The sequence below is a fragment of the Wasmannia auropunctata genome, unplaced genomic scaffold (assembly GCF_000956235.1).
Source record: "Wasmannia auropunctata unplaced genomic scaffold, wasmannia.A_1.0 LD334579.1, whole genome shotgun sequence".
NCBI lineage: Eukaryota > Metazoa > Arthropoda > Insecta > Hymenoptera > Formicidae > Wasmannia > Wasmannia auropunctata.
The window spans coordinates 431,220-446,971 of record NW_012028311.1 but is presented as its reverse complement, the minus strand read 5'-3'; the positions used below and the strand labels follow the sequence as shown (position 1 = coordinate 446,971).

At 45.2% G+C, this 15,752-nt stretch overlaps 1 protein-coding gene across 1 annotated transcript in view; it reads left to right on the top strand.

The window, feature by feature from the left end:
- LOC105458207 overlaps positions 1-15,752 on the top strand; it is a 30,372-nt gene that overhangs the window by 12,218 nt on the left and 2,402 nt on the right. Inside the window, exons 3-8 of the mRNA XM_011703339.1 lie at positions 12,836-13,190; positions 13,283-13,620; positions 14,484-14,859; positions 14,952-15,219; positions 15,317-15,502; positions 15,591-15,728. Of these exons, the coding sequence (XP_011701641.1) occupies positions 12,836-13,190; positions 13,283-13,620; positions 14,484-14,859; positions 14,952-15,219; positions 15,317-15,502; positions 15,591-15,728 (1,661 nt within the window). The remainder of the gene's footprint in view (positions 1-12,835; positions 13,191-13,282; positions 13,621-14,483; positions 14,860-14,951; positions 15,220-15,316; positions 15,503-15,590; positions 15,729-15,752) is intronic.

The following is a 15,752-nucleotide window of genomic DNA, read 5'->3' as shown; positions in this document are numbered from 1 at the left end:
ATATATATATATATATATATATAAGCATGTTACGTAGAAATAGTTGTCGGCTGACTTCTCGTTCGAGCCTAATATTTCCTCGTCTCGATAGAATGGCATTAACGCGCGCACAATTACGATTACACACACGTATGTATGTGGCACGACATTCCATAGAACGACACAGATGCACGCAACTCTCTCACGCACTCGTCGTCTATTTCCACGTTACACATCTGTAACAAAAGCGCCGCTTTGTGGCCGAAGATGTAGAGCATAACATTGCACACGCGCTGATCGTGACATTTCGTTGCATGCGCCATCGAAACTGTTTACGTCTGAGAAGGGATACAGATGTTTATATATAATTTCCGTAGGAGTTTGCCGGAAAAACAGTCGATGAATTCACGACGTTTTTTTTTTTTAGCCGCTCTCGTCGCTCGTTTTCCATAAATGCATCGAATAAAGTGCGGGCGGGAATTTCACACCGGGAATTGTTCGGCGAGAAACGTTTTGCACGACAAACTCTCCGCCAGCCGCTTCGCTCTCCGCGGGACTTTCGACATCGCGAATAATTGCCGAGGCTCATTGCGATTCAACAGCGTCGGAATGCATTCTCGTCAGCGCGCTCGCGTTCAATTCGGGGTTCATTTTTATTCATATATACATCGCAGTGGATAAAAGCGCGCTCGATGTATAATTTATTTTTAATTCCCGCCGGTTACGTTAACGCAGCTCGTGTAACGTTGACTGATAGATACGGACATTTTGGAAATTAAACTTCCTCGTCGAGGAGCGCAGCCTTGACACGATTTGGACGTCAGTATCGGTAAGGCGGGATGATCTCCGCTCGAATACTTGGCGCAATCAACGCGACGACTTAAAATACAGAAGCTCGTAAGCGATTCTTTATTATCTCGTTAGTACCGGGCTGGCGAACCCACGCTGAATTTAACAGGCGCGGAGAAGCGAGACCCGTTAAAGAGAGTCCTGACTGCCTCGCAGCCGAATCGGCTATTGAAATTCGTATCGCACACAAAACATAAAACAATCTTTTACCAAGATATGATACGCATCCCCTTGTGACTGCAGCGGGACAGAAACGTTTACGCACGTAACCGGTCATTAGCTCGATGCATATCCGCAGGCTACGCCTTTAATTAAAGTCACATGGGAGGAGGTTAATGACGTGCAGTTAAAACGGTAAAATGCCGAGACATCGCGACGCGTCGTCGTATACGTCAAATTTCGATCCTGACGGCTTCTCAGGGGAGGCTGACAATGGTGATTAGACTCATCAACGCGGGTTTTGATCGCGGGGTTTGAGGCATCTCTCTTTTTCACCACCCGGTATGCAACCTTCCGCTGCGACGCGACGGTACGTGAGTCCTCGTATATACCTCTTACTTCCTGCGACGACAATGCCGATGATGATATCGCGAGAAATGTTTTTATGGGCGGGTGGACAATTAAGTGTCTCTCCTTCGGAGACAATGGCAAATCTTTCCGGCACATATTTACGATAATTTGCGACAAATTAGGTACTCTTCTGGTACTCAATCACGAACGTCGATTAACGCAATTCACTTCACGCGATTTTCGTGTAGAGATTATTAAAACAGTCGTTTTATAACATCTTCCACGTCAATGTAACTAATTCCGTCGGAATTGGAAGCACTTTGCTAACGGTTATTATTATATGTTACGATATATTCAATGACTGCAATGTTTCAAAGGGCACTCAAATTTTTATCTGATCCTGCGAATTTATGACTGACAACACGGTCGCTTTTTTTTTTCTTTCATCTCGACCATCATCGACGTGCCATTTTCAGGGCGAGTGTGCATCAGCCAGAAAAATCATTTGCGTAGTTCCTTCCGCGATGGATCAGATACTAAAGATGCAACATTGCGTTGGCATTGCAACATCAAGATTACAATGCGTCATGCATCCAGTCGTGAATCATCGACGTTCTCTTTTCAGCATCAAAATATTTAGGCTTGCTCAATCCTCCCGAACTTTAGACCCTCGAAAATACACGTCAGCTCCATACAAACACGTCGGAAATTAGCGGTTAAATGTAAAGGAGAGTAATACAAGAGGAAAGATGGAAAAAGCTTATCGTTCAAAGAGTGGTCCAGGCGCCCCTCCTGATTTAGCTGACACAATTTTTCTCAGACGTTCGTCGCGACGTCCCGATCCCTCTCGTCCTTCTCTCCTCCGTGTTTCTCTTTTGGCCTGGCCGTGGCGAGGGAGGGGCGACAGTGAGAGTATAGTTCAAATGTCATTCTGGTTTATTTTCGTTTATATATAGACGCGAGAGAGTTCAGCCGGTGTCACTTACCCCTGAATATCCCGGCGACGCTCGTCCGATGATTTTCAGAAAGCGAGGAGAAATTCCTCTTCCGTCGGTCGGGAGTGTCGCGAGGCTACAGGGATCTCGCCGGGAGGTACAATACAGGATATGTCTGAACAGAATGGAAATACGTCTTCTGATATTAAGATTATAGTTATATAATCGATTATCGACTTCGAACTTTTACCGTCTCTGAGGTCGGTGAATCTCGCGCGCGTTAACCCGTTCGTGCACGCGCGTATATTTTCTCTGTTGCATGTTGGATAGGCAAACCGGAAAACGGTTCTAATACCGGTATTTGAGCCGTCTAGCCGCGACAGTGGCTCTCTATTTTAGGCCAGTCTCTCCCTACAATTTACTGTTCATTTCGTAACTTAATATACCTTGTAAGCTCTCAACCGCGATCCAGATAAGATTTTTATGTTCGATCTCAGTGATTATAAATATGCATAAACACTCGGCTGATGTACGTACTGAAGGAGATAGATAGATAGATAGATAGATAGATAGAAAATTTACGATGTATAATTTTGAAATTAAATTTAATTTAAAGTTCGGAAAACTTATTATTTTCCAGTACGATAGTGCAAATTAGTATCTTAATCTATTTATATCTTTCTCGAGACTCTGATTTTATGATTACCGTGAATTAAGGCAAGCGCGACGTGCATCATAAAGTTTATTTTATTCCATTTTTCCCGAAGCAAGCCCAGCCCAGAAGGTAAACGTTTTTCTCGTGTTAAGTGCGAGAAATTCTCGTGTCAATGTACTCCGTGACGAAACAAGAAATCATGAGAACAAACGGCATTTTGCATTCAGGTCACGCGTGACAGACGCAAGAAAACGTCTCCCGTTGCACGCTGCCTTTAATTGCCAGTCGTGTGTATAAGTCGTCGATTAATTATTGCGTTACTCGATTACGAATGACGTTTACATAGATCATCAACACGCTTCGATCGCTATAGCGATCTAATCTTTCTCTCTGCGTCTGTGTCCAATTGCTCGCTTCGATGGCCAACATAAGTAACGGAAAAAGAGAAGCAATAAATATCCGAAAGACACATGCGGATTCGAGTCTTCGCGCAGAGAGGTGCATTCGAGATGGATGTACTGGCATGCGAGGTATTTTAAGACCTCTTTTGGAAGATGCACGCAATATTGTACGTGCACGCGTCTCCTTGTGCGATTTTACGAAAGAAACGAGTGTATCTCATTCTCTCGATTTCATTCGTTCATTCATATTCGCGCAACAATCGTATTTTCACGGGCTCGCTGAGTGTTGAATCACTCGAAGCATACCAAACTTGGTGCACAGCTATTGATTCACCGTCTCGAGATGATGGCTATATAAGTGCAGTATAGTATAGTACTTGCATTCGTATACTTTTTAATGCATTATATTATTAAAAATATTATCTAAGATTATTAGTAATATATATGTGCAGGTAACGCGTGTGATTTTTAGATGTTTTAAAATACGCTTATCCACGCGTGAAATTCTTCGTTAGTCTCGCTCGTGTCGCGTCTCTGAGTCGCGCTGCGACCACTATATATCGCACTTGAATTCATAGCTATACGCGCTCTCGGCATTCCCAGACGGCAGCTCTTGTTTCACTCCTCATGTGCTTCCAACCTTTAGACCTTATTTATGTCCTCAGCGTACTTTTTCGCGAATTTTACATTTCAGCGTGCGCGCGACTGTGCAGCGCGAATGCTGGCGCCAACAGTGTTTTATATCGACTCTTACGATACAGTTACGACTCACGAGTTCCATCATCGATCTATTATGCCGTGATACCTTATATTAGGCTCACAATACGCAGTTTCATGACATTGTTGAAAATTGACCGATCCAATGTCGGAGAGTTTTACGAATCCTATAATTCGCGGAATGAATTCTAATCGACCATAAATCATCGCTCGCGAAATTTTGTGTTTCCCATCGATGGCTCGCGCTCTTCGTGACCGAGGGCCGTTTGCTCGAGCTCGTCGTGACGAGCATCATTGTATAACGAGAGGGAAAAGGGACAGGTTACAGGCTACAGGTCGAGGAACTCTCACGTTCGATACCGCGGAACTTCGGATTCAGCCGAAACCTGCAGCATTTCGGGTTAATGCTCCGCGCAACATAAATCCTCGGTGGGAGAAGGGTGACTCCAACACGTGTGTTCTCTCTTTCTCTCGCTCTCTCTTTCTTTTTTTCTGTCTTTCTTTCTTTCTCTCTTGCGCGCGTGCACTCGGCGCGATCTTCGTGATCAGGCGTCGTTTGTTCGCGACGATCTCGGTCGAGGGGTCCGCTGAAAATTACGGTGGTCCCTGCGAACGAGAAGTCCCGAGTTCGACGAGGGTCTCCGGGTCGTTAACGCGCGAGAAGTCGCTGACATCTCGAGGGACACTTGGTGTGCCGCGGTGCAAACGAACCGAGAACCCAACGCGCGGCGACATGAATCGCCGATTCCGTCGACGGCTATCCCGGATCTTGTCGGTTTCAATTGTCGAACTCATAAATCTCACCGGGTGTGGCCTGCACCGAAATAGAACGGTCGTCAGGAAAACCCTTGCGTGGAATTATCCCGGAAGATTTCCAGGAGATTTCCGCCTCTCGCGCGGGCGTTCGTTGCTCCCAGTGTAACTGATATTTCGAGACGATGCAAAGGGGAAAGAGATGAATTGTCTCTTCTGTCTTGCTTCCGCCCTCTCTCGAATTTGTTTGACTCTTTCGTTGCTATGCAAAGTAGATTTAGGATATAGAACGGTGTAAAGGCAGATTTTATTATCCTCAATAAATTTTTGCGTGAGAATTGAACGTAAATTCTAATTTTTGCGCGTCTCAAAGTCAGACTTGTTGAGCGTAACTCACCGCTAAGACGGAAGAATCTTCGTTGAAGTTTCAGGAGTTTGGCATCCGTCGTAAATTTCAATTTTTATTGCAGGCTTATAGTTCGCGCGTTCCTCGGAAATTCCTTCCGCAGTGAAGCCATCGCGTTTTTCTCGAGAACGGTTATCCCGAAGAGTTATTGAAAATACAAACAAAAGCGTAATAGTGTTTTATACGACGCGTGTTTTGTTAACTGCCGTGGGTCGGGTTCGGAAACAGACGTTTCCCCGCAATGCCGCGAGGAGGGAGGGACTATTACGCGGGCCGTAAAAGCGCTTACGGATTAACGATCCGTAAAAGACCACGATGACAGAGACCAAAAGGAGTTATTAGCCCTCGCCGGCGACTTACACGGCACTCATCCGCTCGCCCGCATGTAAAATCGAAGCTGTTCAAGCTCGTTGACGCGGAGGCGCGTTATATCGATCGTTAAGAATCTACTTGGTAGAACGCTGTTTATCAGTCAATCCTTCCAGGTATTTAAATCTGTTTTATAAAATCGCGTGTTATAATGTAGTGTATAATGTATCTCTGTAATCTCCGATTGGTTTCCGTTGAGCAGTTATTGGAAATCCGTGATTCTGACTTTCTAAGCAATAAAAACGCGTCGAATCCGTTTCGGTATCTTAATAATCGAGTTTTATAAAAAGTTGAGGGAATAAGATTTCTCGCGAATTACATGGATGCGAGTTACATGGATCCACGTTTGAGGCGCGTTTCTCTTCGAGGCGCGCGCGCGTGCCGGGCACGTGTACGCGCGCTCGCGGACTCCCCCTTTAAATTTGTGTGCCCTTCCACATTCGTTCACGCGTTAATGCCCGAGCAAAGAGGGAAAGAGAGAGAAAGGAAGAAGGCAAGAGAGAGAGAGAGAGAGAGAGAAAGGGGAGAAGCAGGAAAGGAAGGAGAGAGGCGGGGAAAGACGCGGCACCGTGTGCCATCGTGGTTTTTTGAGTGTTCCAAAAATATACCCTCGACTCGGGGAAAGATAAAGAGACCGGCTGGAAATGGCGGGGGATTCGGAGGTAACCGGGCGAAAGTGCGAGAGAGAAGGAAAAGGTAGATGCGTCGAGAGAGAAAGCGAAGGAGTCGCGGCGGCAGAGACGCGAGATTGGGAATGCCAGTCTTCGGCAACTAGTCATCCTAGAAACGTGCTCGCGAGTGCCGCGGTGACAAACGGCAACGCGAAAAAAGAGAGGAATCGCAATCTGACTCGACTTTTTTTATCCCGCGTGATTGGAATGAATAAATTGGCACCGATCGGTGAAACTGCGCCGCGGATATATCTTCATTCGCGAGACCAGCCGAGATGAATCGAGATAACGTGCTTACGAATGCATATTAACAATAAAGATACTGGTAATAATTTATATGATTCGAAGGAATTTCTAATTTCTCTAATTTCCTCTACTTGACGCCATTGAATTGGAAAGGCGGGATCGTATATGCGAATGATAACACACGATAACACGCGCGCAGACACAATAACGCTTGGAGTCGCATTTTAACGAAGCTTACTCGCCGCTCGAAATACGAAGCGAGAGAGTGATGCGCGTGCAATATCATCCCCTTTGACATTCGCAGATCATCTTGCGATCGATATCTCAACTCGCGGCGACCTCACGCCGTCGTCGTCGTCGCGCCTCGGGCGCAATCCGCAGTGACGCGTACGCGGCTAAGGATGCCCTTAAAAATCGAGAGCGGCACCTACACGGTGAACCCGGTCGCGAAAAAGAATGTCTCCAAGTTCCTCCTCTGGAAACATTGGCGGCGAAGGTAGGCAGTGAGAAAAAGACAGTTTGCAAAGGATTGAAGAGAATCTCCTGAGAATTTTAACAAGCGAGTTCCTAAAAGATTTTAACACAATGAATTCTTATTGCTCCAATAATAATCAATATTGCGTGCGTTGCACTTTTGGATGCATGGTTTTTCTTTTCTCACAGAGAATAACTCGTTACTATATTTAAGTGTACAACGTTTTTTATCCGGAATGAATAACTATTGATATAATTAATGTTTAACTTGTGGCATTAATAATTAATCATTGGTAATAGCACTTATAGATAGCACAGAGAGTTCAAAAGGTGTATCATTTATCAATTCTGAGTTCATTTTCAGATGCAAAAATTCTTTCTCTAAAAGTTATAAAAAAGAATTCTTTTTGCACCTGAAAATGAATTGATGATATATACGACTGAATGTGCGAATGAATTCTTTTTAAATTCTGTGTGCTATCTAGGAAGTTAACGTTTCATTAACACGACACGCGATACGTTATAAGCCAACGTTCGTTAGAGCACTGGATGCTTCGCGGTGAGCGATTGGAGCGTGAATAGGCATTATCGAGATTCATTAGTGTCGCAATGCAGCGGCGCATCCGCGTCGAGCATTCGCCACACCTGTTTGATGTATCGAGTCGAATTCAGGATTCGAGACAAGACATTCGCGAGACACAGACATGGAGGCTGGGATCCGTCGGGATATCTGCGCGATCGGCGTCGCTTCACGCACGACGGGAGATCTCCCGATGGTGACCCAGCTATAGAGAGAAAATTGTTGAACAATACATGTCCGCGTTTTGTAATAACACTTTGACATTTTCCAACGCCGCCGCTCGTTTATTCCCCTCCCGGTCCGTCCACGTGCGTCCACGCATACAAAAACACACGCCATCGTTATCACCGCCATCATCATCATCATCATCATCATCGTCATCGGCGATCGAGCATGATTCGTTCACCTTGCACACCTTAGTCTTGCTTGGCCGCACGCCTGTACATACCCTCCACGATGTGCACTCTAAACCGTTAACTCGCAATTATGTCAGCGCCGATTTCCGCATCGTAAACAACATTGTACAACAGCCGGGCAGCCTTACCTACACGCGCGACTCGTTTCTTCAATCCGCTACGGGCGCCGTATACATTACATGCACGAGTGCAGTTTCGGACGTTCGGCAGATCTTTTTTTTTTTTTTTGACCGCGAGCAGAGCCGCATCGGTGGCAGTGAAAGCGCTAGAAAGTACATTATACGGTGCTCATATATGTCTCTTAAAAAAAATATGTATATAATTTGGAAAATACGTAGAAATTGATGGAGGGTCTATGGTATAACGCTACAATTACGTATTGTAATCACAATCACGTATTATAATTTCACTTACGAATGGTTTCAGCGTGTAACGGTTTGAGAAACGAGACGCTTATACATCTCATATTGTGTGACTTGTTCGAGGAAGCTTTCTCCATTTTTATGTACATGACACTTTTGCGATTACATGAGCGAGTAAACGTGCGACAATCAATCGTCGATGGACGATTTGTTTTTCTCTTTTTTTTTTCTCTCGTCACGCAAGACATCGCAGAGCTGTCGCGCGAGTTTAGTCGCCGATGTGAGAGCGATTGCATGTAATTTGAACGCATCTGATACGCACCCGCTTGCACTGACTCGCGATTGTATTATACGTAAAGGTTCCGTTCTTTTCAGTCGCGTTCTCGAAATAATCTCTCGTTTTCGAAAACGAGACCAGGTGTGTCGTATGTCTTTTGAATATGAAACCTGCGACCGAAATGAATGGACCATGTATAGTTGATAATCATCCACGCGAACTCGCGGCGAATGACCGATTGCTCTTTGCGCAATTAGCGCGTGCAATTAACACCGGCGCCAATTTGTCGACGATTCAATTTGCGCGCCGGAGCTATTTGCGCGAGTCTCTCTCGTCTGCGAGCGACAAATCAATTGTCGGAAACTGGTGACATTCCGCGAAATTCAGATACGCACCGTTTTCCAAATGTTCCTTTACCGATAACGAATGCTCAATTTGTATAGTCACGTAATTTCTTATACTTCCTTTTTTTAACTTTCACTCCAAAATTCGGTATGACGTAAAAAGATCGACGGAAGGACGCGAAGATTTTTGTTGCATCCCGAAGTGCGTATATAATGCAAAATACGGTTATTGACGCGCGTTTCGTGACTCGCGGCAATAAAAATCTGTGCCTCTTATTCATTATTGTCTCGATATTATGCAGAAAAATACGAAAGTCACGGCGAAATTAATGAGACTACCTGCGCATAACGCATATGATGTTTGCCTTCGTTAAGTCATGAATCTGATGGTAATTGGCGCTCGCGAAAAAAAACTTTCCACTCCGGTTTTCTCCGCGTTATTAGGCATTTTTAAAGCGCGCCGCGCTTCCCGCCGCCCGCGTCGGACAATTATGCGCTACGCGAAAATTCGATATCGCCAATTACTCTCGTTACATCGGTAATGTAAGAATATCCGGCTCTCGGTTGATGTTCGGTCCACGTTCGGTGGAAGCGCCGCGCGCGGTGAAAGAATTTCCGAGGGAATTCTCGCGACGAAACCGAAACCGGCGAGAGACTTCCCGTCCGTGGCCGAGGCACGCCGTTGTAAAATCTATTTTTGCTGTCTTCGAGATTCCCGGCATCAACGTTATGTCGTCGAGTCCCTCTCTTCCTCTCTCTCCTCTCGGCAAGATCCCCTCCCTCCCGTTCCCCTTTGACTCCACCCGACTGTAATATTATACATGCAGAATACTCCGGTCTGTTCGAGAAACCGTCGGATGTATTGCGATGCCACCAGTTTCCGTCCACGGCGTTCTCGAGCTCCCCCGCGGTGATACACGTATATACATGACGAAAGAAAACAATCAGGGGCCAACTATGGCTTATATCAGTTGCCGTTACATCGCGTAAGAATGTCACGTGCAAAAAAAAAAGCACAGTTCGTCGCTTCGGCGGCGGTCGCTGGCAAATGCTAATTCGTGCCGCTTTCTCGCCTTGCTTCGAGACGACGCGACGACGCGACATTCACAAAAGAAACGGAGAAATGCAACTCGTTCCGTTGGAACCGGTAAAAAAAAAAACCATCACCGGAAAAGGCGGCCTTTCATCGAGAACGCGTCTCGTTATCAATCGAGGTCGCTCTCCTGAACTTGATTCGTTTTTTTGTTTTAAGTCAAATAATCTATGTCAAAGTCTCGTACGGGAATACTTGATATCCGAAAGATTGTAGACTCTTTCCGCTGGTATCTGGATAGAGTGTTCGATAATGGGCGCACTTGGTGAACAAACGTGATATTTCTGGTTCGGAAAGAGCTAAAGTAATTGTTTTCTCAGAATTTAATCAATTTTTGATATCACATAACATTAAACACCTTGATGAGTGTTCGAATTACAATTTGATTAAAATAATGTTATTGAAATATTAAAAGAGCCTGTCATTCTTCGGAGTCACTACTTTTAAACTTTTGTAGCCTTTAGCTGCGACGGATTAAAAATCTCAAAAATCTCGATGAAATAACGAAATATCTTTTTTAATCTTCAATATTACTTACGTGTTACAAAATTTTTATCAAGAAAAAACTATTTTAGTTGTTAGTATATCACCAATGCGCTCACGGGATCGCACACCGCGTATTAAGAATACGTGTATGCACGTAAATGTATCGTAACCGCGTCGAGCTCGAGAACGCGCCGAACACGCGTGACAGCATATGGGATGAGAGTACCCGGACCTGTGCAGTGTGCACGAGGATCGCGTGGACGAGGAACGGCGAGCGAGCGGGCAGCCTCGGCGCGGCGGTGGCGAGGTGGCGGGTTTGGAGGACGTCGGCGACTCCTGTACCGCGACGGTGACGTCGTCGGTACCCGGAGCCGGTGGCATCCGTTCGCATCGACGCACTAGACCGCTCTCCCTGGCAGTGCAGCCGCTCAACTACCATCGCCTCGACCCGGACCCCCGACCGCCGGCGCAGATCGTCACCAGGCATCATCCCAACATGACCAGCCAGGAGAGCATCGGCAGCTGCAGCCTGGACGTCGACCGCTCCGCGTCCGACCGATCAGGTTGGCTATCCCGACATTGAGAGACACGTAATCCCCCACGATTACGTGACGTGTTACCGATAAGAGCTCAGCAATCGTCATCTTGCTATTGAGAGAATAATTTAACCATATAGTTAAATTATTTTATTTTTTTTAAGTTGTCTAGTCAATAATCCCCTCCCCTCCCCCAATTTGCGTATCGTTGAGAGAAAAATCTCCAGAAGGAAATCTGGAGATACGAGCTAAAATTCGTATTTAAAAATCGAATTTATAGATATAATTAATTAAGGTTTCGCACAGACAAAAATTCAAATGTTTTTGGGTTGAATTATGAATTAGGATTTTTTAAGTGCTAATATATCTTGGAAGAACCTTGCGATTCTTTGGAAAAAGAACTTTGCTGCGTTGACACAGAATTCTCCCTATCGAGGGAGAAAGAGAATAATCGTGTATGGCAGAGAATTTTTCTACGAGAGATCGATCGGGCCGCGAGAATGATTAAACGCGTCGCTCGAGTGACGAAGTCGTTTCATGGGAAAAAAGTGGAATGCGCTTGAAAGAACGTGCAATTATATCGTACAGTTTATCTGTTAAACCAGTTCTTTCAATTATCCGAAAATGCGGCACTTAATTGACGCTAAAAGCCGCACGTTAAATGTCCAACAACCTCGAAATTACTTAATCAGTAAAGTATTCTCTCATATATTTTACTTCGGCTTTTTGCGAGAAGTAAATATTATATCAGGCGTTTATTAGAAATTCTAATTTGCGTATCGCGAGTCGGTAAGATTTCTCGGGAAAAAAAAAGGATTTCGCACGATTAGCTTAAATTTAGAGACTTATCTTTCGTATCGCGATCTCAGGTATTTCATGGACCTTCACTCGAGATCCATGCAGATTTTCGAGGCTCCAAGGTCGGCGGGGTCGCCGATCCCTCCACCACGTTACTTTCTCGCAGGTCGGCGCAGGACGCTTTTTGCTCGGTCGAAATGCCGATCGGATTTAGACCGTAGGCGAGTTTGCACCAAGTGCAAACGCTTCTTTTCCTCGTCGTTGCCAAGAAGGCATCTATCTTTCTCTCTCGCTCTCTCTCTCTGCCCGCGAGAGAGCCTGTGCTCAGTGTTCCAGGACCGTCGCGGTGATGTAGACGAGCGTGGAGAACTGTCGTCGTGGCTCATCTCAATTCCGCGAAATGCGCCGATTGATCTCGTAGCCGAGAGAACTTCGAAGTGTGACCAAGCTGGATTTCCATTCGGTTGGTTTCGGCGTAAGCGAGCTTGTGCAGGGGCCGCTCCACCGGTTCCCAGGAAATAAGGTCGCGTCGCGAGCACGGCGCGAATAAGATTCGTTCATCCGTATATAACGCGAGCCTGATGGCGTGTGCATAGTGCGTGGGCGACAGCGCTTCTCGAAGGTGAATGTCTCGCCGGCCGAGCAGTTGGCTCGCGGACATTCATCCATTAATGAGAGCACGGTGAATCGGAGATTTCGTGAACGTATAGATAAAAGCGTAACAGAAGAATGTAAACCAGTCGACAGATAAATTTAAACGTTGCGATTCAATCTACGCAACACCCTCAGCTCGTCATCGTTAACATGAAGCAGCCAAATACATATTTACGGGATCGTTATAATATTTCGTTCGATCGCCCGGTGCGACGTTCCTGACGATTTCTACGTCTTTCGTTTTTTAAGTTTTTTTTTTTTTAATCGGAGCCGAAGAAGATCGGAGCGCTTCCGCGAGTGCCAAATCGGAATTTCCGCTTTCAGAGAACGCCGGCGTGGACTCCGTGTCCGAAAAGACTCTGCACAGCCTGAACCTGTCGTGCAACGGCGAACCGGTGTCGCCGCCCGAGAACTTGGCGAACGGCAGCAGCGAGACGTTGCAGAAGTCGCACCTCACCCCCGATGAGAAGAAGCTGAACGCCAGCAATGCCCGTCGCAGCAGCCCAGAGCCGGAGCTGACGACGGCGAAGAAGCCCAGCTACTTGGGACTGGCGTGCAGTATAAGCGGCTACTCGGGCATCACCAGGTACGACAGTAAGCTGAGGGAAGGATTTCGCTCGAGGGACAGCAGCCCCGGCACGAGACTGATCACGAGGGACACGAGTCCCGCAGGTTTCAGGTGAGACACTCTTATTACCGCCGCGCGCGTAAAATGTACACTCGCGAATCTCGATTAGATAAGTTGAAAGTACGGGGAAAAAAAAACTGTAGATCCAACGAGAATCTCAGCGTTCCGACGTCCCATCCGCCTAAGAGCCAGTCGATATCGCCGTTAGCGATGGAGAGACAAAACGGATTCACGAACGGCGTGAAGGAGGAGTGCAAGGTCGAGACGTATAGGGAGAGCAGAAGTACGATCAGCATGACGTGCCAAGGTTACTCGGAAGTCGACAAGGGAGTGTCGCTGCACGCGACGTTTCCCGAACTCAGCCCCATCAGGATGAGCACTCCCAGCAAACGGAGCCCCGGATTGTCGCCGATGATGTCCTGCGGCCAACAGAACAAGTCCATGGGCACTGGCTTCTCTCCGAAGCACGGCGTCGTTAATCGTAAGGAAGAACTTCTTTTTTATAAACGACTTTAATATGCTATATTAATTTTATTTCTCTAATGGTTCGTATATAACACTTTCATATACGTTCCTTGAATTAAATTTAAAAATTAATTCTCTTTTCGATCATGAGAAATTAATTTCAACATTGTTGTCTCATCGTTTTTATTCGTGTTAAAAGAACGAAATCCAAAAATTACGTGATTACAGATCGTAATATTTCATGAAACTATAATTTTATTTGAGCTAATGTCTTTGATGAAAAGTTCTTTCGAAAGCAAGTTGTATATTAAGCGTTGATGTTTAACGAATATTGTCTTTCAATATGTGTAAGAGACATATGTGCGTTAGTCTGTTTTGTACCGTCTTGTTTGCGAGTTCTGCTATGGTTAGGTCATTTCCTCTGGTTTGCTACGTTCCCGCAAAATTTCTAAAATTTTATGCCAATTTCTTTGGTAAATTAACTTCTAATTTAAAATTTTTATCTTTAACTCTATCTTTTAGTTTTTTATCTTTTGATCTTCTTAACATTATTAATTTTTATTTTAATTCTGATTTATATATTTTAATTGAAGAAGTAGAAACATTATATATTATTTATGTATTTACCATGTATTACCATTTGTTACAAATTTTATTTTGGATTTTTCTTATGTCGTTTTATCAAAGGAGATTCTAAGAAGCTTAAAATTTTTGACGTCAAACAGTATTTCTATATTAACTGTTAAATAATTATGTAAAAATACGCACCAATATTTCTCGATTGAAGTGAGTTAGTTCCAACTGGCCCTTCTTTATTATCATTTACATTTCATATTATTTTAAATTTCTTCATTTAATTCTCTTTATTTTTTTTTGCAGTTTCGGGTGCGTCGTTTAGCGATACTAGTATTCTAAACGGGTCGTCGGTAGAGGTTGAGAGCCAAGTGATAAACACTTCGTCGAGCAGCGAGAAATCCTTTATTCAACAGCGAGTGGAGCGGCTATACGGTCCGGGTGCGCTAGCGCAGGGTTTCTTCTTCAAACGCAGCATCACTAAGCTGAACACCAGCGACAGTAGTTTCAATAAATCCAGTAATAACAATGACACTTCGACGGACAACGCGAACACGGAGGAATCGTTGAAAAATCTGCCTGTCCTGCGACACTTGCGCCCGGAATTTCGAGCGCAGCTCCCTGTAGTCAGTAGTAGAAAACCGACAGACGGCACGGAACAAGTTATAAAGCCATTGCAAAGGTGAGCGTTCTACATTTTACCCATAATTAAAATAAAAATCTGCTTAGTTCCATTTTCCCTCTTTGACGACGGAATATCTTTATCATTCTCAGGGTAACACCGGTGACGCGGAAAACCGAGCAGAAGAGCCCCCCTACGAATTCACAGAACAACGCGAGAGAGATGAGAATTTCGATTACCATAGAGGGTGACGTACCGCGCGAAACGAAGGCTAGTAAAAGTATACCCGATCAGCAGCCAGCCGCGCCGAAAGTAGTGTTACCTGTGTTAGAACCAAGCGCCAGCTCAACGAACATAGCGAAGCAGGCTCAAGAGGCGGAAAAAGTGGTCGAGGAGAAGGATGGTCATTATTTTATGAAGGTAATTTTGCAGAGTAGATGCGTATATTACACGATATGCCTATAAATACCTTGTATATTCTCGGCAATAAGGATTCACACGCACTTTGTGATTTCAGTTGTTGAAGCAAGAGACGGATAGACTGCTGTCGTTGGCCGCATCTGCAGAGGCCGAATTAGCCAGCGGCGATACTGTTGCACTGCCAGAAGAAGCGGCTGGTAAGCTGCGTTCTGCCGCGGGGAAAGCCAGATTGCTAGCCTCGCAGAAGATGCAGCAGTTCGAAGGACTATGTCAAAAGAATATTGTAAGAAAATTTCTAATTGTTTCTTTTTTTATTTGGAGCATCGAGAACGGGTTACAGCTAGCGGCTCGTGTCTTGATATTTTTTTTAGAATCAGATGCCGGGTGAAGAATTTCCAACGACGAGCGAGGACTTGGCTGGCTTCTGGGACATGGTGATGCTACAGGTTGTTCAAGTGAACGAGCTCTTTGACCAGATAGAGAAACTGAGGAAGTCGCAATGGCAAGAGGTATGATTAAATATTATTATTAAT